This window comes from Myxine glutinosa, chromosome 6 (assembly GCF_964187855.1).
Source record: "Myxine glutinosa chromosome 6, kmMyxGlut1.1, whole genome shotgun sequence".
NCBI lineage: Eukaryota > Metazoa > Chordata > Myxini > Myxiniformes > Myxinidae > Myxine > Myxine glutinosa.
Window position 1 is genome coordinate 126,218,806 of NC_136266.1, and position 27,819 is coordinate 126,246,624.

The window sequence follows — 27,819 nt, forward strand, 5'->3', positions numbered from 1 at the left end:
GTAGAAAGCTGATTTTTTGCACAGAGCTCCAGAATGTCATGTGGATACCCACAGTACAAAGTCCCACGAGTCCCACCTTGTGGCATTTTCAAAATTCAAGATGTCCGCCGGTTAGACGGAAAATGCATAAATTGCGATAACTTCAGCCGAGAACCTCATAAAAGTATACTTTTTATGTCTAAATATTGAAAAGGATATCTTGTGGATGCAAGGCGGGGTGTGGAAAACGATGCACTTGCTACAAGTCTGATCTGGAGTGAACCCTCTTGTGTACTGTTTGTAATGGCCATAATTGCAAAAACTCTTGGGACATTGATTTAGAGGGTGATAACAGTGTTTAAGTCAGGAATAAGAAAAGTGACATTCAGTTAACACAGTACTGTCCAAAACACTAGAATCCGGTTGGGATGACTGGGATCAAAGAGTTGGTGTGCTTTTGTGTCGTATTGTAATTAAATGTCAAATCCCCATGTGTTGTTTACCTCTTGCAGGCCTTGTTGTCACAATGTGAAACATTTTGCATTAAATAAAATAATAGCAAATTAAACTTATCATGATTTTGATGTTTTTTTGCATTACAGCAGCGGCAATTTTGTCAGCCATCTTGGATTATATCTACATATCATTATTTGAGGTCACTCAAATATATTCTATTAAAATCCTAGTGTGCTAAAACATATATTTAGCCACGAAAAGTACACTTTTATGAGGTTCTAGGCAGAAGTTCTAGCCACGAAAAGTACCCTCGCGGTCCCCCTGTGCTGTCTTTCCCTCGTGGTCCCCCTGTGCTGTCTTTCCGTCGCAGTCCCCCTGTGCTGTCTTTCCCTCGTGGTCCCCCTGTGCTGTCTTTCCCTCGCGGTCCCCCTGTGCTGTCTTTCCCTCGCGGTCCCCCTGTGCTGTCTTTCCCTCGCGGTCCCCCTGTGCTGTCTTTCCCTCGCGGTCCCCCTGTGCTGTCTTTCCGTCGCGGTCCCCCTGTGCTGTCTTTCCCTCGTGGTCCCCCTGTGCTGTCTTTCTCTCGCGGTCCCCCTGTGCTGTCTTTCCCTCGCGGTCCCCCTGTGCTGTCTTTCCCTCACGGTCCCCCTGTGCTGTCTTTCCCTCGCGGTCCCCCTGTGCTGTCTTTCCCTCGCGGTCCCCCTGTGCTGTCTTTCCCTCGTGGTCCCCCTGTGCTGTCTTTCCCTCGTGGTCCCCCTGTGCTGTCTTTCCCTCGCGGTCCCCCTGTACTGTCTTTCCCTCGTGGTCCCCCTGTGCTGTCTTTCCCTCGTGGTCCCCCTGTACTGTCTTTCCCTCGTGGTCCCCCTGTACTGTCTTTCCCTCGTGGTCCCCCTGTACTGTCTTTCCGTCGTGGTCCCCCTGTGCTGTCTTTCCCTCGTGGTCCCCCTGTGCTGTCTTTCCCTCGTGGTCCCCCTGTGCTGTCTTTCCCTCGTGGTCCCCCTGTGCTGTCTTTCCCTCGCGGTTGTCAGCTCTTTAACGAGCCTCGATTCAGTATACAAAAAAAAAAAAAAAAAGTTATGCATATTTATGTATTTTCCATCCAACCGGCGGCCATCTTGAATTTTGAAAATGCCACAAGGTGGGACTCGTGGGACTTTATATTGTGGGCATCCACATGGTATTCCGAAGCTCTGTGCAAAACATCAGCTTTCTACTAATTTATTCTAGGTCCTAACCTAATGCTCCTGGGCTATCATGAGGAACAAAGGACTTGGAGCTTAAAGTCAAAATGAATTTTACATTTGTTTCAGAACTGCAGATGATGAATGAACTATTGTGATTAAACCCTGTTGGCATGGTAACTTGACCATCGATGCAGTATTTCAGAGGCCTAGTGAATAAAGTAGTTTCTGATCAGCCTTCTGAGGCCTGCTCTGACGATGAAATATTGATGATGTAGCGTCCATTTACAGCTCCATTTGCGCATTGGCAGGAGGGTAAGCGTGTCATTGTAATGGAATGGTTGGAAGAGAGGGAATTTCCATGAGTCGTGAACCTAGCTAAATGCGTGGCTGTGGCGAATGCGGTGATTGTTCAAGCTGCGCTCACATTAACATTTTCTGCTCGTTGAAGGATTGGATTTATTTTGCTCTCGACTGACCCACGTAGCCTGTGAGTTTGTCATTTGGTGCACAAACCATGTTTACACAGAACTTGGATCATTCACCTCTCTCGCAGTGTTCGACGTAGGCAAGACTGGGGCAAATTGACCATCCAAAGGAGAAATTACCAATAAATCCAAGACTTGTGGTTCGAAATTCATAATATTTTGCCAGATAATAATGGATTTACTTGTCTACAAAACACTTTGCAGAACATTTTTTGTTTTTTTCTTCAATTGGATTTACTAGATATGGTTTTCTGTAGGCATTTTGGCCACTTTGCCCAATAATTTGGGCTCCAGGATTCAGGACAAAGTGGGCCACATATAACGAGGACAGATTATGTTTATTATGCGCACTATTTTGTTTACAGATGTAGTTACAATTATAATTTCCAACGAAATTCATCAATAATATTAAAATCTAGGCCTCCTAGATTTGGAAGATCAGGCCTATTATACAAAAATTATTATACAAATTATTATACCTATTATATATATTATATATACCTATTAATTAATTATTATTATTATAATATATATTAATATATATTAAATTATATTAAATATTTATTAAATATTAAATAAAATAAATATTAAATCAATATTATTATAATATATGTTAATATAATTATATTATATATACCTATTATATATACCTATTAATTATTATACCTATTATACAAATTCAGGCCTATTATACAAAATACGTATAATAGGTCTGAGAACTTTCACCTTAATACAGACGTTCACTCAAACTTTAGTGTTAACATTAACTGTGAGATAATCTTGCACAGATTCCTTATTTATTAGCCCCTTTTGGACTTAGTCCGAAATGGGGGATTATGGATTGGGTCTTGTCCGTGCATCAGTGTGTCCGTCCGCAACCATATCTCAGAGATGTAGTGATCGATTTTGTTGATACTTGAAACAAAGGCAATACATGATTATATACATATGCACATAATTTTGTTTCGCGATGTGATCGAAGATGGCCGACTGGTGGCCATTTTAGTTGTAAAAAAAAATCTGATGTTCAACACGTTCTCAATCATTTCTCGGACATGCATTTACCTTTGCTCACTGAATATAAATGATCGCTTACATGCGCACATCATTTTATTTTGAGAACAGATCCAAGATGGCCGACTGGCGGCCATTTTGTTACTTGAACATACCCCCAACCATTTATTGAACATGCTTGGCCCGATTTTGTTCAACTTGGCACAAATACAGCACATCATGGCATACACATGCAACTCACTTTATTTTGCGATCTGATTAAAGATTGCCGACTGGTAGACCGGCAGCCATTTTAGTTGCAAAAGAAACCCCAGTATCGAACACGTCCTTAACCATTTCTCAGACATACATTTACCGATCTTGTTCAAACTTTGCTCACAGGATATAAATGATCACTTGCATACTACGCACATCATTTTCTTTCGGGATCAGATCCCAGTTGGCCGACTGGCGGCCATTTTGTTACATAAACGTGGCCCCAATGATTTCTTGAACATGCATGGTCTGATTTTGTTCAGACTCGGCACAAGCACACTACATGATGGCATACACGTGCACCTCTTTATTTTGCGATCTGATAAAAGATGGCTGACTGGTAGACTGGCGGCCATTGTAGTTGTAAAAAGTCCAATATTGAACACGTCCTCAACCATTTCTCGGATATGCATTTACCAATCCTGTGCAAACTTGGGACACAGACAAAATGGATGATTACTTACATATGTACATCTTTTTCTTCAAGATCAGATCCAAGATGATGGACTGGCAGCTATTTTGTTACTTAAACGTGTCCCCAACCATAACCATTTCTCAGACATTCATGGACTAATTTTGTTAAAACTCAGTACACGAGAGTATACACATATTATGCAGAAGATTTTGCTTTGTTATCTGACCAAAGATGGCTGACTGACAGCCTTTAACTCCGCACAGCAAAATTACGAAAAGCATGGTGGTTATGACATTTTACGTATTTTTCTCTTTGTTTTATTCAATTTCAAAATCAATAATCTTGTAATTCGCAGTTAATTCATAATTCGTCATTCAGTCATTACAGATTGTGTTCCGAGTCTGGGAGGTACAGTAGGTCAGTATGCCCTCTAAAAAATGCAAGTTTTTTGTAGGCTTTGTTATCCCATGACGCCATTACAAAAGTCTGTGAGACAAATCGATGACATATCCAGATTTGTATGCGATCGCATGAAGCGTTACCTCGTTACACGGCCTTCTATTGGTGCTATTCACGCTCTGATAGTTAACAGAGTTTCCTCCAGATCACAGGCAACTCCTGGAAAGAGTTGACCACTTTGCCACATTGTACTTTTTCTTTCTCTCCCCTACACACATCACAGGAGATATTTATGTCCCCACTTTGTCTGCAACAATACAAATGGTTATGCCTGAGGAGACATTATGAGGAAATAGACAAATCAATACAGGCTGATGGATTTGAACGTTGGATTTGGACATCACGAGGCATATGTTCTGATTGAGACTCGTGCTTTAAAGATCAAAAAGATCTTCCTGTTGGAGTTTTGTTTTTGAAACAGTTTAACTTTATTCTTCTGGTTAATTGTTTTGCCAAAAACACACGTAATACAGGTGGAAACATGAATGAAAGTGATATGTATTTATTTATTTAATTATAGTTAAGAGTCATTAGTCATTCGACAGTGAGGAGGAACCTTACTGAATCTCCTGTTACTTCAACAGCCCAAATTACTAGCTACCATGTTGTGGGCTGGCCTGGGAAAAAAGTTTGGACCAAATGTTTTACGCCGGGGAAGACGTCGTGATGTTCAATTAAAGGTGGCAAGAATTTGCCATTTGTTGAGGGTGTTGGTCATAATTCACCTACTCTTGGCAAAAAGCTCCACGCGACCTTTAACATCCCGTAAATAATGTTAGCAGATGGGATACCCAGCTTCTGAGGTCCGGTGCACTTTGTCATGTAATTCCATGCCTATGAAGCACCAATCCAGCAGTTTATAGTCGGTTGGAAAGTCAGGGAAGAAATGGTACAATTGCAAAGCTCGTGTTATCCTGCGGACACGTGTAACTTCTCCGATGCCCAGGTAAACCGCTGTTGTAGAAGCAACTTGATTGCAATCTCGGCTTTCACAATATGAGGTTACATCCACCGATGTACAGTCTTCCTGCGAATGCTCAAATTCAATTTTATGCTTTTCCAATTTCAAAGACAGGAAGGCCACAACGATAGAATCAGATGTCCAAGGGCATTATCTGCACAGGGTAACGTAGTTAGTTAAATTTGTGCTGAAGGCTTTTGTCTTGGAAACCATCTTGGGGTGGAGTGGGTGGTGGAGGGAGCATATCAGGAGGGAGTTATAATATTTTATTTGCTGTGTTCCCTATGTCGCTGTGCCATACTGTTTTTGCAATTTCCTTTCGGATGGCTGTTTCCAAACCCAAGGCCGAAGCTGCTTTCATGCTGGGCACAAGGCGATTGCCTTTGATTGTGTCGATTTTTCAACACTCGTTCAACTTTCTCTTTCGCCTGTTTAATCCAATCTCATCTCTCCCTGGCAGCGGATGTCGGCTCCGGGTCAGGAGACTCAGGTAAGGTCGACCAGTTGATGCCTTTGAAACTCATGTTTATGCACCAATTTAAAATAGTAAATTACTTTTGCCTTGATCTGCTCACTCACAATCAAAATTTAGCATTCCTGAGGTTTATGAACTGTAATTTTAATTATAACAAATTCCTTATTTATTGTGCGCAATTTGAAAAACAATAAGATTATTAAGCACTTGCTAGCTGGAACGTCTAGATATCGACGCATTCGTCCAAGGCAGTTTCAGCACAAGCTCAAAGCATGTAAACGCAAAGCAATAGTGACATTTCAGAAAGGGCAGCAGTGCGACCAGGAAGGCATGCCTGAGAGTTTCTTTATTCCAGTCTGATCACCTTGTTACAGCTTCATTTTGATAGATAATTACAAAACAAAATGCTTTTTTTTCTATTCGGTGAAAGAGGGCACCTGGAAGAAATATTTGTATTTGTGTGCGTGCTCGGCTTCATAATTTCTTCTTCGTTTTTGTCCATTTGTGTAATTGTCAACGCAATCGTTATTATCGTGAAATGTCCTTATATCCTCAGAATCTGCAGTGCAGCCTCTTGTCCTCTCATATCATAGAAAACGAACCGCCAAAGCAAAACCCCCTCACCTCCCTCCAACCATGATGACCGGCAATATGATTTGCTTTACAAAGTTCTGGACTATCACACATTTCTACAGCTATGCACTGTTTACACATGTAGTGGATCCTGCATGATGCAATCTTGGGAATGCTACTCCATACCCCTTGATACCTCTTTCTGCTTTGAAACCTGCCTTACTACTTGCTTTGCTCTTTCACAAACCTCCATGCCCGTTTCAGCTTCCATGAGCCTCAATATCTGTTTCTACTCAGCCACGAGCCTCGATGCATGTTTCAGCTTCCATCAGCCTCAATATCTGCATCTACTCAGCCACGAGCCTCAATACCTACTTTACTTTTTTTTACAATCCTCAATATCTCTATCTGTTCTTCCACGAGCCTCGATGAGTACTTCAGCTTCCATGAGCCTCGGTATCTGTTTCACCTTCCATGAGCCTCAATATGTTTCTACTCTGCCACGAGCCTCAACACCTACTTTACTTTTTTTACAATCCTCAATATCTCTTTCTGTTCTTCCACGAGCCTCGATGAGTACTTCAGCTTCCATGAGCCTCGGTATCTGTTTCACCTTCCATGAGCCTCAATATGTTTCTACTCTGCCACGAGCCTCAACACCTACTTTACTTTTTTTACAATACTCGATACCTCTTTCTGTTCTTCCACGAACCTCGATGCATGTTTCATCTTCCATGAGCCTTGATATCTGTTTCTACTCTGCCACGAGCCTCAATACCAACTTTACTTTTTCACGATCCTCTATACCTCTTTCTGTTCTTCCATGAGCCTCGGTATCTGTTTCTGCTCTCCCACGATCTTCGATACCGACTTTACTCTTTTTTACAACCTCAATACCTCTTTCTGTTCTTCCACGAGCCTCCATGCCAGTTTCAGCTTCCATGAGCCTCTGTTGCTGTTTCTACTCTGCCACGAGCCCGGATACCGACTTTACTTTTTTGTATACTGAATCGAGGCTCGTGAAAGAGCTGACAAGCGCGAGGGAAAGACAGCACAGGGGGACCACGAGGGAAAGACAGTACAGAGGGACCGCAAGGGAAAGACAGTACAGGGGGACCGTGAGGGAAAGACAGCACAGGGGGACCGCGAGGGAAAGACAGCACAGGGGGACCGTGAGGGAAAGACAGTACAGGGGGACCGCGAGGGAAAGACAGCACAGGGGGACCGCGAGGGAAAGACAGCACAGGGGGACCGTGAGGGAAAGACAGCACAGGGGGACCGCGAGGGAAAGACAGCACAGGGGGACCACGAGGGAAAGACAGCACAGGGGGACCGCGAGGGAAAGACAGCACAGGGGGACCACGAGGGAAAGACAGCACAGGGGAACCACGAGGGAAAGACAGCACAGGGGGACCGTGAGGGAAAGACAGCACAGGGGGACCGCGAGGGAAAGGCTCGATACCTCTTTCTGTTCTTCCACGAGCCTTCATGCCTGTTTCAGCTTCCATGAGCCTCGATATCTGTTTCTACTCAGCCACGAGCCTCGATACCCACTTTACTTTTTTTACAATGCTTGATACCTCTTTCTGTTCTTCCACGAGCCTTCATGCCTGTTTCAGCTTCCATGAGCCTCTGTTTCTGCTCTGCCACGAGCCCCAATACCTACTTTACTTTTTTACAATGCTCGATACCTCTTTCTGTTCTTCCACGAGCCTTCATGCCTGTTTCAGCTTCCATGAGCCTCGATATCTGTTTCTACTCAGCCACGAGCCTCGATACCCACTTTACTTTTTTTACAATGCTCGATACCTCTTTCTGTTCTTCCACGAGCCTTCATGCCTGTTTCAGCTTCCATGAGCCTCGATATCTGTTTCTACCCAGCCACGAGCCCTGATATCTACTTTACTTTTTTACAATGCTTGATACCTCTTTCTGTTCTTCCACGAGCCTTGATATGTTTCGGTTCTGCCACGAGCCCCGATACCTCCTTTACTTTTTTACAATGCTTGATACCTCTTTCTGTTCTTCCACGAGCCTTGATATCTGTTTCGGTTCTGCCACGAGCCCTGATATCTACTTTACTTTTTTACAATGCTTGATACCTCTTTCTGTTCTTCCACGAGCCTTGATATCTGTTTCGGTTCTGCCACGAGCCCTGATATCTACTTTACTTTTTTACAATGCTTGATACCTCTTTCTGTTCTTCCACGAGCCTTGATATCTGTTTCGGTTCTGCCACGAGCCCTGATATCTACTTTACTTTTTTACAATGCTTGATACCTCTTTCTGTTCTTCCACGAGCCTTGATATCTGTTTCGGTTCTGCCACGAGCCCTGATATCTACTTTACTTTTTTACAATGCTTGATACCTCTTTCTGTTCTTCCACGAGCCTTGATATCTGTTTCGGTTCTGCCACGAGCCCTGATATCTACTTTACTTTTTTACAATGCTTGATACCTCTTTCTGTTCTTCCACGAGCCTTGATATCTGTTTCGGTTCTGCCACGAGCCCTGATATCTACTTTACTTTTTTACAATGCTTGATACCTCTTTCTGTTCTTCCACGAGCCTTGATATCTGTTTCGGTTCTGCCACGAGCCCCGATACCTACTTTACTTTTTTACAATGCTTGATACCTCTTTCTGTTCTTCCACGAGCCTTGATATCTGTTTCGGTTCTTCCACGAGTCTCGGTATCTATTTCTGCCCTGCCTTGATCCTCAATGCCTGTCCCTGCTCTTCCTCAAGCACCAATACCTGATTGTACTCGCCCACGAGCTTCACTACTTGCTTATGCTCTTCCTTCAGCCTCGATACCTGAATAAAAAACTATCGGGTTCGTTGGGAAATTTTGCCTTTAATAATGTCCTGTTCGTGAATTATTTGTTCATTAGTTTCATATCATTCTGAAATCTAAAGTTATATTTTCAAAAGAATTACAGGAATTTCTTCAAAATCATGATTATGCTGAGCTGATGACTCAAAGCTGTTCAGATGAGGAACTGTCATGTGAAATAAACTAATCACATGCTTGATTCATTTGAGAATGTTGATTTATTTTCTATTGCAGCTAAAGCTGATGGAGGAGCCTGTACTTGTATATTTCAATGGAATGAAGAGATATGACTGTATTGTTAATGAATTACAAGGACATTAGTAAACAGTGCACTGCAAGGATGACAAAGATATTAGGTAAGGTTTTTTTGTGTAGTCTTGTCTGTATTGGTTTAAATATATAAGCTCAGCAACTCAAAACCCTTCATTTTTGACCAATTTTACACTTTGGCCCCTGTGGAATTGAAAATAAGACACCAGACCAATGTCCACCTACTTTAGTCTGTGCTCACTGTGGTATTGAGGTATTCAAACATGAGGAAATCAATGGTAATTCCCCTTTTGTCTTCATAATTCAATGTATATGCTGTACATACTACCATCGTCTGCTATCAATATTGGAATCTGACAGGGTCTTGGGTGTACCACTGTTGTGCTGGGCATTATTGTCCCATTACCACGGACACCTGGTGTTGGGCTAGCGGCTAGGGTGCCAGCTTAGGATCTTAGGATCCTGGGTTCGAATCCCGGTCGATCGCTGAATTAACGCCAGGGGGGTTGACTCAGCCTGTTCATCCTTCCGAGGTCAGCTAATTGAGTACCAGCTCACTGGTAATTCTGTGTTTGTCGTAAAAAGGCGACAAAAAGGGTTGGCGGCAGGAAGGGCATCCGGCCGTAAAACATTGCTTCAAAAAGGGGACCAAAAAACAACAACAACCACGGTCCCTGAAAAAGGCCAACCCCCGCTTGCGGGGAAAATGGCCTCTAAAGGTGTTTTTTTTTTTGTTTTTTTTACCACGGAGAGGTGATTGGCCAGATTTGAATGTCATTTGAATGCCAAGAAAGAAAGAACCTGGGTAAGATGGGGCCGTGATGACCACCTGGTGCGCATATGGCTCCCACAACGTCGATGCCGGCACCCCACGGCCTGATGGATGCCTGTTCCGGCGAACCAAGCCTGTTGTGAGCTACCATTTGACTTGCCAGACATTGCTCTCCACGCTACATGTCAAATAGGGCTTGTCCTGTGAGTATTAGCTTACAGCGCAAACATGCTCATGGGATACCTTCTCCCTTCATCCCCCAACCCCCGGGCCATGTTGTTTCCAGCTGTCCATCACTAACAATAATAATAATAATAATACATTTATTTTATATAGCGCTTTTCAAGAAGCCCATAGACGCTTTGACAGAGTACAAAAAACAAGTGCAAAAAGACAAAAATCAATAGGTACATAATCAAAGCAAAAGGAAGGAGAAGGAGAAGAGATAGTCAGGGGTTAAATGCTGTGGGTTAAATGAAAACTTCTAAGACTGAAACTAAGACTTCTGATACTGTGTTGGCCTCTACAGTCTTGGCCACTACAGATTTGGCCTCGATCGCTACCATCAGTTCACCCTTTGCTCCTTCGCTAGGTGTCAGTACTGACCCAAGGGTGATGCTAGGTTTTTCCTTCCTCTTGCTGCTCCATGCAGGTGCACCTCCCCACCAGTGTGTCAACTTCCCTACCAGCAACGTGCATGTGTGGATATTCTCTGCCTGTGACAAAACACTCTTTGCTGCAGGTTCAGCCTGGGGTTCAACACAACACAAAATCTACTAGAGATTGGCCTGCAGCCTTGTGCTTCTGGGCCACTGTCGTCTTTTGCAGGAAGGGCCGCTAGTGTAGCAAAAATCGTTTGTTCAGGATCAGGTGCAAACTAGGGTAACGTGACCATTTGCGCCTCCTGGTTCAAATTCGGCCCAAATTATGACTCAGTAATCTTACAATATTTTTTGTGCCAAGTCTTGTTTGAATTGATTGAAATATAAATGTTTAATTGGCTGACCAGAAACCTCAATTTTCTCGTCTGAATTTGACCTTTGACCCCCTTCTGTAACCTAAGGAAAACCACCAAACTAATGTCTGGCCAAATCTATTTGCAGTAAATGTGGGAAGGTATGATTTCACCAATTCATGATTGGATTGGTTAAAATATAGAGGAATGGCAAGGCAAAAACCGGAATTTTGTGACTGACCTTGAACTTTGAACCTTCTATAAATCCAGAAAATGTCAAATCCAAAATGTTTCTCCGCATCCCCAGAGGAGCTGTTTGAAAGCATCTTTTTGCCAACTTTAATCTCCATTGGCTCAAATAGAAGGGAATTTGAAAAATATGTGATATTTAGCGTTTCACCTTTGGCCAATTTAAATCTGAATTGGAATGCGGGCCCAAATGGACTTCGTTTTTTGATAAAGGTGTCTGGGTGTATGGGACCAAGCAAGGTACCTCCATACCAATTTTGCAGAGGATTGAAGACATTTTAGAATCGTGTTTGAATGTAATATGTTGACATAAAAGAAGAAGTAGAAGAAGTAGAAGAGGTAGGATAAGAAGTATGAAAGAAAGAAACAAACAAAAAAAACATATCTCCCATCCCTGTATGCTGGAGCGGAGATAATAATTACAGGTGTGCATTCCACCCAAACGTACAGAGTTGTGCTTGTCCCACAAACCTCCCGGTGCCGGTTATTTTTTTAATAGTTTTTTTTTTCAACAATTTGGCAACGGAAGTTCACAGCAGTTTGATGGGCCTTGAAGAAGGATTTAGTTTGATGACAATCTGTTTATGGACTTTATCATTTCTGGAGATCCAGAAAATGAGCAGTACAATGAACGATTGCTCTATTACCTAGAACGCCACTCAGTGGAGCGCATACTCCCGCCGTGGGTGGCCGCTGCTGAGCCCCGTCTTCCAATGGTAAAAAAAATCCTTCAAAAATTTCCTGGATCCGGAATAATATCCTGAGCTTCACCAAAATCTAATCAATTCTTCCTTATCCCAAGGGCAATCATCCCACCAACTTTCATCGAAATCGTTCAGAACTTTTCCAGATATCTTGTTCACGAACACACGAACATACGAACACACATGCGCGCACACACACACACAAACGGACGGACACAATCGAATGCATTACTCCCTGGCGGGAGTAATCAGTGACCCTACTGTTGGGGACACGGCATCTCTCCATGGCGTACATATGCAATACACTGCAGTACTGTGCACATGTTTGGCTTATTTCCACTTTTGTGCTGCTGTTCCACATTCAATATTTGTGGGAGGTTAAAACTGTGCAATATACCTCCATACCAGCCGGAGGTACAGTGCAGTGAAAGTCAATTTGATATCACAGTTACCTTAAAGTATATATTAAATAAATTAGGAAACTAGATGGTATTCATAGAATACTTCCCCTGTGCAGTCAATTTGGTGCAAGCCAACTCTTCTGTTTTTGAAGGGTTTTTTCTTTGATCCAAAATGGCTGCCAGACTACATGAGCGATGACATCATAAATTTATATTCTCTAATATAATTGAAGACCATAGAATTATATCCAGGCTAAATCACATTTTAGTCATTTCGAGAAAAACGTGAAAAATATTTTTTTAAACGTGAAAAACGTGAAAAACGGAAAAAAAAATAAAATGTGACAGCCTGGTTATAATTCTATGGTCTTCAATTGTTGCGTAAACCACGCTCAAGAAATTTCCAACTGATCAGACTAAGCTTAACTAAGCTAAGTGATTCACGCTTTCATTCCTCTTTTCTCCCGCCTCTGGAACAAACTCCCTCACTCTCTTCAATCCCACTCCTCCCTCCAGGTCTTTAAAACAGCTGTTCACCACCATCTCTTATCTTCCCCCATCCAAAACCTTGATCTTTTCTACCCCCGCTAATTCACCCCAGATCCACTTTTATGAAAAACCGACTTCTTTCCTGGAAGTCCTAGCAGTGTCCATGTGTTTTTTTTTTTGTTTTTTTTTTTACCTCTCCCACTCTCCTCCCATTCCCATGCCCCCCCCCCCCCACCCCCAAAGCCCTCTCCCTCCCACAGATCTCCCGATGTCCCTGCTCTCCATCTTATCTCCCGCTCCCTTTATCATACTTTTTATGTGTCAGTTTGTCTTTTTTATTGATCAATGTTAGCTCTTACACGAGCCTCGAACTTTTATACAAAAAAAGCGTTGTCCCTGTCGAATTATGACGTCATATTTACGGCATGTACATATTAAAACGAGAATGGCATTCAGTAGAGAGCATAGCTCCGCCAGGTGAACAGTTTACGTTTTGTATCCCACTGTTAGGTCGTGTCTGGATCCAGACCTGAACCAAAATCCAATTAGCGTTTTCTTGTCACCTAAGCAATTTATGCACCTTGTTTTGTCACACCTCATCCATGTCAGAACTCGTCCATAACATTTTGACACATCCTTCTATATATCGTTTTTGGCCCTATCTCTCCATTGCAAAGAATCCCTTAAATTAGTCTACCGAGATACAGATCTTCATCAAAATCGAATCGATTAGTCCTTGTCATAAAAACAACCTCTCCACCAAGTTTTGTCCAAATCCGTTTACAACTTTTTGAGATATCCTGCTATATATTGTTTTTAGCCCCATCTCCCAATGGTGAAGAATCACTTAAAAGATTCTAGTAGCCGGATCCGAATCCGAATCCGGATCTTCACCAAAATTGAACCAATTTTTTCTTGTCACACACCCAACCTCTCCACCAAGTTTTGTCCATAACTTTTTGAGATATCCTGCTATATATTGTTTTTGGCCCCATCTCCCAATAGTGAAGAATCACTTAAAAGATTCTAGTAGCCGGATCCGAATCCGGATCTTCACCAAAATTGAACCAATTTTTTCTTGTCACACACCCAACCTCTCCACCAGGTTTTGTCCATAACTTTTTGAGATATCCTGCTATATATTGTTTTTGGCCCCATCTCCCAATAGTGAAGAATCACTTAAAAGATTCTAGTAGCCGGATCCGAATCCGGATCTTCACCAAAATTGAACCAATTTTTTCTTGTCACACACCCAACCTCTCCACCACGTTTTGTCCATAACTTTTTGAGATATCCTGCTATTTATCGTTTTTGGCCCTATCTCCATCCCAATGGTAAAGAATCACTTAAAACATTCTACTAGCCGGATCCGAATCCGGATCTTCACCAAAATCGAATCATTTAATCCTTGTCACATACACTACCTCTCTGCAAAATTTCGTCTGAATCTGTCCACAACTTTTTGAGATATCTTGTTCATAGACAGACAGACAAACAAACAGACAGACAGGGTTGAAAACATAACCTCCATCCACCTTCGGTGGCGGCGGTAAAGATCAAAATCAAAATTTGGCTTGTAGATGTGCAGGGAAGGTTTGTCAGTAAAACGTTTCATCAATCTGTTGAGGAAGATGGTTGACTTGGGTTTGCAAAAAAGACAGGCCTTTAAATGTAGAGCGACCTTCCTTTGATCGTGCTGAGCCGCCTGCTGGTTGTCTGCAGTGTGCCACAGTGCCCGCTGGTATACCTCTCTGCCCGCTAGTATACCTCGCTAACAACTGGTATACCTCTCTGCCCGCTAGTATACCTCGCTAACAACTGATATACCTCTCTGCCCGCTGGTATACCTCTCTGCCCGCTAGTATACCTCGCTAACAACTGGTATACCTCTCTGCCCGCTGGTATACCTCTCTGCCCGCTAGTATACCTCGCTAACAACTGGTATACCTCTCTGCCCGCTGGTATACCTCTCTGCCCGCTGGTATACCTCTCTGCCCGCTGGTATACCTCTCTGCTCGCTGGTATACCTCTTCACCCGCTGGTATACCTCTCTGCCCGCTAGTATACCTCGCTAACAACTGATATACCTCTCTGCCCACTGGTATACCTCTCTGCCCGCTGGTATACCTCTTCACCCGCTGGTATACCTCTCTGCCCGCTAGTATACCTCGCTAACAACTGATATACCTCTCTGCCCGCTGGTATACCTCTCTGCCCGCTAGTATACCTCGCTAACAACTGGTATACCTCTCTGCCCACTGGTATACCTCTCTGCCCGCTGGTATACCTCTTCACCCGCTGGTATACCTCTCTGCCCGCTAGTATACCTCGCTAACAACTGATATACCTCTCTGCCCGCTGGTATACCTCTCTGCCCGCTAGTATACCTCGCTAACAACTGATATACCTCTCTGCCCACTGGTATACCTCTCTGCCCACTGGTATACCTCTTCACCCGCTGGTATACCTCTCTGCCCGCTAGTATACCTCGCTAACAACTGGTATACCTCTCTGCCCGCTGGTATACCTCTCTGCCCGCTAGTATACCTCGCTAACAACTGGTATACCTCTCTGCCGCTGGTATACCTCTCTGCCCGCTAGTATACCTCGCTAACAACTGATATACCTCTCTGCCCGCTGGTATACCTCTCTGCCCGCTAGTATACCTCGCTAACAACTGGTATACCTCTCTGCCCGCTAGTATACCTCGCTAACAACTGGTATACCTCTCTGCCCGCTGGTATACCTCTCTGCCCGCTGGTATACCTCTCTGCCCGCTGGTATACCTCTCTGCTCGCTGGTATACCTCTTCACCCGCTGGTATACCTCTCTGCCCGCTAGTATACCTCGCTAACAACTGATATACCTCTCTGCCCACTGGTATACCTCTCTGCCCGCTGGTATACCTCTTCACCCGCTGGTATACCTCTCTGCCCGCTAGTATACCTCGCTAACAACTGATATACCTCTCTGCCCACTGGCATACCTCTCTGCCCGCTAGTATACCTCGCTAACAACTGATATACCTCTCTGCCCACTGGTATACCTCTCTGCCCGCTGGTATACCTCGCTAACAACTGGTATACCTCTCTGCCCACTGGTATACCTCTCTGCCCGCTGGTATACCTCTCTGCTCGCTGGTATACCTCTTCACCCGCTGGTATATCTCTCTGCCCGCTGGTATACCTCTCTACCAACTGATATACCTCTCTGCACACTGGTATACCTCTGTGCCCGCTGGTATACCTCTCTGCTCGCTGGTATACCTCTTCACCCGCTGGTATACCTCTCTGCCCGCTGGTATACCTCTCTACCAACTGATATACCTCTCTGCCCACTGGTATACCTCTCTATCAACTGATATACCTCTCTGCCCACTGGTATACCTCTCTGCCCGCTGGTATACCTCTCTGCTCGCTGGTATACCTCTTCACCCGCTGGTATACCTCTCTGCCCGCTGCTATACCTCTCTGCCCGCTGGTATACCTCTCTACCAACTGATATACCTCTCTGCCCACTGGTATACATCTCTGCCCACTGATATACCTCTCTGCCCACTGGTATACCTCTCTGCTCGCTGGTATACCTCTCTGCTCGCTGGTATACCTCTTCACCCGCTGGTATACCTCTCTGCCCGCTGGTATACCTCTCTGCTCGCTGGTATACCTCTTCACCCGCTGGTATACCTCTTCACCCGCTGGTATACCTCTTCACCCGCTGGTATACCTCTCTGCCCGCTGGTATACCTCTCCGCCTGCTGGTATACCTCTCCGCACACTTGTATACCTCTGCTCCCACTGGTATACCTCTCTGCCCGCTGGTATACCTCTGCACCTGCTGGTATACCTCCCTGCTCGCTGGTATAGCTCTCTGCCCGCTGGTATACCTCTCTGCTCGCTGGCATACCTCTTCACCCGCTGGTATATCTCTTCACTTGCTGGTATACCTCTCTGCTCGCTGGTATACCTCTCTGCCTGCTGGTATACCTCTCCACCCACTTATATACCTCTGCACCCGCTGGTATACCTCTCTGCTCGCTGGAATACCTGTTCACCCGCTGGTATACCTCTCTGCTCGTTGGTATAGCTCTCTGCCCGGTGGTATACCTCTCTGCCCACTGGTATACCTGTGCACCTGCTGGTATACCTCTCTGCCCGCTGGTATACCTCTACCCGCTGGTATACCTCTCTGCCCGCTGGGATACCTCTGCACCTGCTGGTATACCTCTCTGCCCGCTGGTATACGTCTGCACCTGCTGGTATACCTCTCTGCCCGCTGGTATACCTCTGCAACCGCTGGTATACCTCTCCACCCGCTTGTATACATCTGCACCCGCTGGTATACTTCTCCACCCGCTTGTATACATCTGCACCCGCTGGTATACCTCTCTGCCCGCTGGTATACCTCTGCACCTGCTGGTATACCTCTCTGCCCGCTGGTATACCTCTCTGCCCACTTGTATACCTCTGCACCCGCTGGTATACCTCTCTGCCCGCTGGTATACCTCTCTGCCCACTTGTATACATCTGCACCCGCTGGTATACCTCTCTGCCCGCTGGTATACCTCTGCACCTGCTGGTATACCTCTCTGCCCGCTGGTATACCTCTCCACCCACTTATATACCTCTGCACCCGCTGGTATACCTCTCTGCTCGCGGGAATACCTGTTCACCCGCTGGTATACCTCTCTGCTCGCTGGTATAGCTCTCTGCCCGCTGGTATACCTCTCTGCCCACTGGTATACCTCTGCACCTGCTGGTATACCTCTCTGCCCGCTGGTATACCTCTACCTGCTGGTATACCTCTCTGCCCGCTGGTATACCTCTGCACCTGCTGGTATACCTCTCAGCCCGCTGGTATACCTCTGCAACCGCTGGTATACCTCTCCACCCGCTTGTATACATCTGCACCCGCTGGTATACTTCTCCACCCGCTTGTATACATCTGCACCCGCTGGTATACCTCTCTGCCCGCTGGTATACCTCTGCACCTGCTGGTATACCTCTCTGCCCGCTAGGTATACCTCTCTGCCCGCTGGTATACCTCTCTGCCCGCTGGTATACCTCTCTGCTTGCCTCTTGTCGTGAGCTTTCGATGCCCCCATCGGATTTTCCCCGGCTTCTATGTCCAGCAAGGAGTTGTACTGTGGCCAATATTTTGTACTGATCACTCTATCATATGCAGTGAAAAACCGATGCTACATTTGTATCTTTCTGTCCCACTGAGAGTTCACAGACAGATTCAGATTATCCACTTGCCAATTCAACCGAAATTCCTTCCCTACTCTTCCTTATGCAAGTCTTGTTTGTAACGTCGCATGGTCACAGTACATTCGACAACAAGCTTTTGCTGAAACATTCACTCGTGGACATGTATGGAGGCAGCATCGTGTAAGCATGCCTTACTCAATGCAGACCTGGCAGCATTTGCAAAGAGAAGCTTCAAATTAGGTGTGGTGCCTTTTTTGGATTTTATATCTCATAAAGAGGTGTACGTTACGAGTTAAAATCCTAATTCGATTTGAATCACTGTTCAGAGGTTATGAAAAGGTGGGCGAAGTGACCAAAACGTTAAAATATAACAAATAGGATGAGAGCATTAGCCAAAGACAATGCTGTATTGAGTGAGATTTAGTGGTTGGGTTTACCTCTATCTAATGAGATTTAGTGGTTGGGTTTACCTTTATCGAATGAGATTTAGTGGTTGGGTTTACCTTTATTATGTGAGATTTAGTGGTTGGGTTGACCTTTATTGGGCGAGATTTAGTGGTTCAGGTGACCTTTATTGAGTGAGATTTAGTGATTGGGTTGACCTTTATTGAGCGAGATTTAATGGTTGGGTTGACCTTTATAGAGTAAGATTTAGTGGTTCAGGTGACCTTTATTGAGTGAGATTTAGTGGTTCAGGTGACCTTTATTGAGCGAGATTTAGTAGTTGGGTTGACCTTTATTGAGCGAGATTTAGTGGTTCAGGGGACCTTTATTGAGTGAGATTTAGTGCTTCAGGTGATCTTTATTGAGTAAGATTTAGTGGTTCAGGTGACCTTTATTGAGTGAGATTTAGTGGTTCAGGTGACCTTTATTGAGCGAGATTTAGTGATTTGCTAGACCTTTATTGAGCGAGATTTAGTGGTTCAGGTGACCTTTATTGAGTGAGATTTAGTGGTTGGGTTGACCTTTATTGAGCGAGATTTAGTGGTTCAGGTGACCTTTATTGAGTGAGATTTGGTGGTTCAGGTGACTTTTATTGAGCGAGATTTAGTGGTTGGGTTGACCTTTATTGAGTGAGATTTAGTGGTTGGGTTGACCTTTATTGAGCGAGATTTAGTGGTTCAGGTGACCTTTATTGGGTAAGATTTAGTGGTTCAGGTGACATTTATTGAGCGAGATTTAATGGTTCAGGTGACATTTATTGAGCGAGATTTAGTGGTTCAGGTGACCTTCATTGAGTAAGATTTAGTGGTTCAGGTGATCTCTATTTGGTGAGATTTAGTGGTTGGGTTGACCTTTATTGAGTGACATTTAGTGGTTGGGTTGACCTTTATTGAGCGAGATTTAGTGGTTGGGTTGACCTTTATTGAGTGAGATTTAGTGGTTCAGGTGACTTTTATTTGAGCGAGATTTAGTGGTTTGGTTGACCTTTATTGAGCGAGTTTAGTGTTTGGGTTGACTTTTATTGAGCGAGATTTAGTGGTTGGGTTGACCTTTATTGAGCGAGATTTAGTGGTTGGGTTGACTGACCTCTATTGAGCGAGATTTAGTGGTTGGGTTGACCTTTATTGAGCGAGATTTAGTGGTTGGGTTGACCTTTATTGAGCGAGATTTAGTGGTTGGGTTGACCTTTATTGAGTGACATTTAGTGGTTGGGTTGACCTTTATTGAGCGAGATTTCGTCGTTGGGTTGACCTTTATTGAGTGAGATTTAGTGGTTCAGGTGACCTTTATTTGAGCGAGATTTAGTGGTTGGGTTGACCTTTATTGAGCGAGATTTAGTGGTTTGGTTCACTTTTATTGAACGAGATTGAGTGGTTGGGTTGACCTTGATTGAGCGAGATTTAGTGGTTGGGTTGACCTTTATTGAGCGAGATTTAGTGGTTGGGTTGACCTTTATTGAGCGAGATTTAATGGTTGGGTTGACCTTTATTGAGTGACATTTAGTGGTTGGGTTGACCTTTATTGAGCGAGATTTAGTCGTTGGGTTGACCTTTATTGAGTGAGATTTAGTGGTTCAGGTGACCTTTATTTGAGCGAGATTTAGTGGTTGGGTTGACCTTTATTGAGCGAGATTTAGTGGTTGGGTTCACTTTTATTGAGCGAGATTTAGTGGTTGGGTTGACCTTTATTGAGTGACATTTAGTGGTTGGGTTGACCTTTATTGAGCGAGATTTAGTGGTTCAGGTGACCTTTATTGAGTGAGATTTAGTGGTTCAGGTGACCTTTATTGAGCGAGATTTAGTGGTTGGGTTGACCTTTATTGGGCGAGATTTAGTGGTTGGGTTGACCTTTATTGAGTGACATTTAGTGGTTGGGTTGACCTTTATTGAGCGAGATTTAGTGGTTCAGGTGACCTTTATTGAGTGACATTTAGTGGTTGGGTTGACCTTTATTGAGCGAGATTTAGTCGTTGGCTTGACCTTTATTGAGCGAGAGTTAGTGGTTGGGTTGACCTTTATTGAGTGAGATTTAGTGGTTGGGTTGACCTTTATTGAGCGAGATTTAGTGGTTGGGTTGACCTTTATTGAGCGAGATTTAGTGGTTGGGTTGACCTTTATTGAGCGAGATTTAGTTGTTGGGTTGACTTTTATTGAGCGAGATTTAGTGGTTGGGTTGACCTTTATTGAGCGAGATTTAGTGGTTGGGTTGACCTTTATTGAGCGAGATTTAGTGGTTGGGTTGACCTTTATTGAGCGAGATTTAGTGGTTGGGTTGACCTTTATTGAGTGACATTTAGTGGTTTGGTTGACCTTTATTGAGTGACATTTAGTGGTTGGGTTGACCTTTATTGAGCGAGATTTAGTCGTTGGGTTGACCTTTATTGAGTGAGATTTAGTGGTTCAGGTGACCTTTATTTGAGCGAGATTTAGTGGTTGGGTTGACCTTTATTGAGCGAGATTTAGTGGTTGGGTTCACTTTTATTGAGCGAGATTTAGTGGTTGGGTTGACCTTTATTGAGCGTGATTTAGTGGTTGGGTTGACCTTTATTGAGCGAGATTTAGTTGTTGGGTTGACCTTTATTGAGTGACATTTAGTGGTTTGGTTGACCTTTATTGAGTGACATTTAGTGGTTGGATTCACCTATTTGGTATTAGCATCTGAGAAAATGGTTTCTGATCCAAATGACCCAAATTAAAATCCCGCATATTACACTGATTTGTCCATTGTCTCATGTCCATGTAACTCGTGTACAAAGTACAATCTATGTACAAGCTCCTCCATGAACCTGACACCAATCCAAACATAAGGACATAATGAATGATATCAGATTGCTAAACAAATTATGCAACGAGGTGAGATTTGTGTGTTAACTGAACATAAGGGATGCTTCTTTTTGCTTGCAGACTACGAGGCATCAGGTATTCAGAGCCAGTACAGACCCAACACGTGCTCGCGGTGCAAGTTCGAAGCCGAATGTGATGAGGATGCCGAAGATGTGGAGTAATTATACCCATGCTGCTTTACTTAATGTCTCATTATCACAACACGTACAGTGCAGCTGGAGTGTGACACCCACGCCTATCTAATTGCTCCGCTCGTGATATCAGTGTCTGAGTGTGTGAAATGTCTTACGCTAGTGATCATAATTACACCTTACCAAGCATGCATTCATGATTATAATTAACATCGGGATGTATTGATGTATGATTAAAGGTAATGCCATTTTCAAGTGACATGCTGAACAAGTGCATTTTGATTCAGTCTGACATTCACATTTATTAGTTTTGATCGATATTGATCACTTATTGTGCCAGAAGTACATTACTGTGTTATATTTCGTTTTCTTCTTGATTTAATCAGCCTTTCCCCTGCACAGCAGGAGACGGGGTTTTGCAATCACGTCTGTGTGTGTGTGTGTGGGGGGGGGGGGGGGGTGTGGGATGTGTGTGTGTGTGTGTGTGTGTGTTGGGGTGAGGGGTGCATATGCGCGCAGGCCGTAATATTTTTACCATTTGGGTTTTGTCATCAAATTTTCAACACAGCTTTATTATGATAATACAGAGAAGGCAAATTAATAATTTGGTCAAAAGGTCGAAGGTCAAAGGTCAGCGTCGTATAAAATTGTCAATTTTCATCCGATTGATCTGAAATTGTAAGAATTTGCTTTTGGGTCACTGAATTGGTTCAACAATCAAAAGCTAGAAGCTGATTATTATTATTTTTTAGATCAAAAGGTCAAAGGTCAAGTTTGTGTAAAATCTATTTTCACCCGATTGACCTGAAATTTAAAGAATTTGCATATCCGTTAATTGAATTGGTTCACTAATCAAAAGGTAGGAGTCGATGGTTTTGTTTTGTTTTAGATCAAAAGGTCAAGGTTGCATAAATTGGCAATTTTCTGCTATTTGACCCAGAATTTGAAGAATTTGCGTATTGGGTCACATAATTGATTCCCCAATCGAAAGCTAGAATCTCTTCTTCTTTTTTTTTTAGATGTAAAGCTCAAAGGTCAAGGCTGCATAAAATCATCAATTTTAATTTTGTATTTTTAAAAAAACTGTTTGCGCTATTTTGCGCATACGGAAGACGAAGAAGGAGAAGAAGACGTGTGAATACAAACAGACGTCGACGGGCTTTGCATTTTCAGAAGCTTTCTAGTTTAATGTTAGGTTTGTACACTGTCATCCTGTTTTTCACAAGCAAGTTGATTCATTAATGTGTGTGCCATCCCTCAGATGGACAATAAGCAGGTCATCCCGTCTGCTAGCATTAGGTGGCGGATGTTAAAGATCCTAAAGTAAACCGTAAAGTTGGTCTTTCATGAACAGTAGGCTGGTTATCGCTAGCACCTTCAACAAATTGTAAATTCCTGCACAAAATGAACTAAAATCAAGTGTCAGGCCATATTAAGAGGTTCATGAAATACTTGGGCCAACCCTAAATTATGGGATCAATTGTGACGATTAAAGAGGAAGTAGTAGATTGTAATAAGCATATTGCATGAGTATGGCACACACTTGCTATAGGGGAACATATTGTATAAGTTGAATATGTAAATTTTATTGGCAAGTATATGGCATAACCATGGTACGTGAGCCATATACAGACTTGGCATTTAATATGGAATATGTTTTTTGTGGGGGTGAACTTACTTTTCAAGATGTCTTAGAACCAAAAGTTCATTGGAATTATGTTGAAATCATTCTAGATTTTGTTAATGTGACCTTTAAAAGAAACAAAAACCACATTTGACATTTCGAAACAAATAAATTGATCCTTGAAAGTGATGCAAACTGATATCGAACTCAATTCATGGACAGTACTGTGTTAAATTTCTGTACGTTTTCCAGAAGTATCTCTTTATTTTGCACATTAGCCAAATTTTTTTTAACAAAAACAAAAGTTAAATTATGACTGGGATTACGGACAGTAAAATTACAGTTCAGTACTTCGTGTAACCCCCACGAGCATTCAGGAGAGCACGTACACGTTAAGGCATGCTGTTCACGAGATTTGCCAAGGTTTGGACAGGAATCGCTTGCCATGCAGTGACAATAGTCTGCTGCAATTCACGCACAGAGGGAGGCTCCTGGTCCAAGTGGTCGATTTGACGCGTTAATTCTGCCCACAAGTTCTCCATCGGATTCATATCCAGGGACATGGCAGGCCACTCCATATGCTCTACACCACGGTCAGCAAGAAAGTGTTGGATCATGCGAGCACGATGAGGCCATGCATTGTCATCTTGGAAGACAAAGTTTCCTCGAAAGGCTGCACGAGCAAATGGAAGCAATGTTTCTTCCAGAATGACCCTGTACTTGAACTGGTTCAGGTTTCCATTCAGAACAACCAGGTCAGTTTTGCCCCCTGCATGAAAAGCTGCCCAAACGGTCACCCCACCACCTCCAGCTTGGACTCTTGGCACTATACAATTTTTGTTGAAGGCTTCATGCACTTGTCTGCGCACTCGGACGTGGCCATCTTGACGATAGACCAGAAATCTAGACTCGTCGCTGAAGATCACGTGATTCCAGTGTCCTGGCTGCCATTGATGGTGCTCTCTGGCCCACTGCAATCGGCGCTGGCGGTGTTGTCTGGTCAGGTGTGGCTTTCTCAGGGGATGCCTGGCACGACAGCCTGCTTGAACCAGTCATTGGTTGACTAGCCTTCTGGATACAGGCACATTTGTCAAAGCCAATTAGCTGACTTGGTATGGCCATTGCGGACTAACCGGTGCAGCTGGCGATCATCCCTCCTTGTGGTTCTGCGGGGACGTCCTGGCCTCGGTATTGGAGTAGGGACACCCCTCTGAGCATTTCGTTTCAGGATCTTTGACACCTGACCTTGAGTGATGCCATACTGCCGAGCAATAGCACGCTGTTTCATGCCGTAATTTCATAAAGCCACCACTCCATGACAAACAGCATTGTCGAGTTGATGGACCATCTCCAGAGGAAGCGGCAATAACCTTTGGAGATGTGCAGCAGTTGTTTTCCACTAATACAGAACACAACAACCCTTGTATACCCGACTGTGAAGCCAATCATCAAATGCATCTGTCCGTACATTTTGCCACGCCACATGTGATATAATCCTGTAATTGACTTCTTGCTGCGACAGACAATCAGTGACATGGTTCTTTTAACAAATAAATCACCAAAGTGTAAAAGAAACTCACCAGATTGATATACTGAGTTAAGAAAGTAAACCCAAGTCAAGAAAAAAAAAAATCCATATTAAATGCCAAGTCTGTCGATGAACATATTGTATGGCCATGTTACATGAGGCTTTGTCAGCAAATTCTATACCACACATGTATTCTCACATCATGTTTAACTTTACTGCACGATTTTGAGAAATTGGATGAATAACAAGTGTGGAGGTTTACGTAAACACTTTAGCTTAATTGTAAAATAACTAAAGCTTTTTCAGACCTTTCTACTCACTCCAATTTTGACATTAATCAAATGTACCCCTTGTTTTTGCTTGGCTTTTAGTGGCTCTGCCTAAGTGAGATGCAGATACTGGAAATTGTGCCTTAAAGGCTCTTTTTATTTGTTTTGTTTTTGGGGATATATAATCGAGGCTTATGGAACAGCTAGTACTAATACGCTGAGCGGACCAGGGTGAAACAAGACAAAAGGAACATTAGAGAGAGGGGGAAACACCAACAGCAGAATTGAAGGGCAATATAGAGGGATATGGACAAACAATCGGTTTGGGGAGTAATGGGGGAAGAATAGGATGCATGGGGTGGATACAGAAGGAAACCCGGGAGGGAAAACTGGAAATTTGGAATGAGGAGTGATTGGGGCGGGTGGGGGGAAGAGTGGGGTTAACGAGGGTAAAAAAAATATGGTTTTGGATTGGGGATAATCTGAGACGGTGGTATTGTTGAGCAATCCCGCACAAAGGCAACTTTGTGTTAATTACATAGCGGAAAGGCCTCTTTTCCTCGTCACATGAGGATCGGGTAAGGAGACGTTAAAATAGTGCAGCTCCTGAGCGTGTAACGAAGAAAAACAAATCAGCACAGCGAGCACCATGTTCGGCGATGTTCTGAAGCCAATTACACTCGCATTCAAAGCTGCTGCTGATTGAGCCGTTGTGTCCAAAGGATCCTCCTGAGCAAAGCAATTTGTTGGGGCAGTGAGCCAGCACCTCCTGGTATAACACAACCAGTGATTCCATAATGTTTGGCTATAAGGAATTCTGCAGTAACCGCTATTCCATTGCTGACAACAAAACGCTGAAGAAATGCACCGATATCATTGAGAGAAGTGATGACTACAAGTCGGTTAGGAGAAGGCATTGGAGGAATTGCTAATAGCTTTTCACAATTTGGATAACATTCCAAATCAATTTTTTCTCCGTCACTAATCCATCAACTCTTCCTTCCTTCCTCTCCTTGGGACATGGGTCTCTACCTCTGCACAGGTGTGTGTGCAATATCGATTGCACGGTCAGTAACTATAATCCGGTGTGTGCATCTGACGGAATCTCATACGACAACCCGTGCCTGGTACGAGAGGCTTCTTGTCTCAAGCAGGAGAGCATCGACGTCATGCTGCTCGGGAAATGTCACGGTAGGTACAATTTGTCCGCACATTAACCACATAACCCTAAATGATGCATGCGGTACATGTAAAACATCACGTAAGGCATTCTATGCTCCATAACCACAAGCTAGTCATGCCATAACGAGGTCCTTATTGGCAGATACATTTGAAGAGGAGGAAATATTTCATGGCACATACACAGAGTTACTCTTCAGTGTGTGGATGGGGGATAAGAGGGGAGGGTGGGTGGGGGGGGGGGAGTGACAGGGTGGAGTTGTGAGATGTACATCATTACATAATACCACATGTAACTCACTTTTGATTGACATTTAGGTAAAGTAGAACAGCACTAGGTAGAGCGAATACCTCCACCAGGCTGGACAGTTTACGTTTTGCATTTCACTGATAGGCCGGATCTACATCCAGACCTGAACCAAAATCTAATCAGCTTGTTCTTGTCACCCACCCAACTCATCCACCAAGTTTTGACATAACTCATCCACAACTTTTCGAAATATCCTGCTATATATCATTTTTGGCCCCATCTCTCAATGGTGAAGAATTATTTTGAAAAATTCTCATATACAGATCTGGATCCATGTCTTACCCAAAAAACGAATCGATTCGTCCCTGTCACACACCCAACCCGTTCACAAGTTTTGACATAACTCATCCACAGCTTTTTGAAATATCCTGCTATATATCATTTTTGGCCCCATCTCTCAATGGTGAAGAATTATTTTTAAAAATTCTCATATACAGATCTGGATCCATGTCTTACCCAAAAAACGAATCGATTCGTCCGTCACACACCCAACCCGTTCACAAGTTTTGACATAACTCATCCACAGATTTTTGAAATATCCTGCTATATATCATTTTTGGCCCCATCTCTCAATGGTGAAGAATTATTTTGAAAAATTCTCATATACGGATCTGGATCCATGTCTTACCCAAAAATCGAATCGATTCGTCCCTGTCACACACCCAACCCGTTCACAAGTTTTGACATAACTCATCCACAGATTTTTGAAATGTCATGCCATATATCATTTTTGGCCCCATCTCTCAATGGTGAAGAATTATTTTTAAAAATTCTCATATACAGATCTGGATCTACATCTTCCCCAAAAAACGAATCGATTCGTCCCTGTCACACACCCAACCCGTTCACAAGTTTTGACATAACTCATCCACAACTTTTTGAAATATCCTGCTGTATATCATTTTTGGCCCCATCTCACAATGGTGAAGAATTATTTTTAAAAATTCTCATACACAGATCTGGATCCATGTCTTACCCAAAAATCGAATCGATTCCTCCCTGTCACACACCCAACCTGTCCACCAAGTTTTGTCTGAAAACGTCCATAAATTTTTGAGATATGTTGCTCACAGACAGACAAACATAACCTCCATCCTCCTTCGGTGGCGGAGGTAACAAAATGGCCATGACATGATGATGTTCAAAATGAGTCGTCTCAAAGCCATGGAAGCTCGCAGTGCATGACTTAAGGCTTACATGGTAAACATAACACCTGAACCACCTGATTGAGCTAGCACCTTAATGCAGGTGAGGTTGCAAAAGGAGGATACCACAGATTGATTGCACTATAACATGAGCATTGTAAAATTAATTAATCAATTGGTTTGTGTGTTTTATTTTTTTTCCCCGCTC

The 27,819-nt window shown here is 43.5% G+C and overlaps 1 protein-coding gene across 1 annotated transcript in view; it reads left to right on the top strand.

Annotated features, from left to right (window-relative positions):
- LOC137412624 (tomoregulin-1-like) overlaps positions 1 to 27,819 on the top strand; it is a 152,223-nt gene that overhangs the window by 100,509 nt on the left and 23,895 nt on the right. The window contains exons 4-6 of the mRNA XM_078780486.1: positions 5,666 to 5,695; positions 21,486 to 21,582; positions 26,020 to 26,168. Of these exons, the coding sequence (XP_078636612.1) occupies positions 5,666 to 5,695; positions 21,486 to 21,582; positions 26,020 to 26,168 (276 nt within the window). The remainder of the gene's footprint in view (positions 1 to 5,665; positions 5,696 to 21,485; positions 21,583 to 26,019; positions 26,169 to 27,819) is intronic.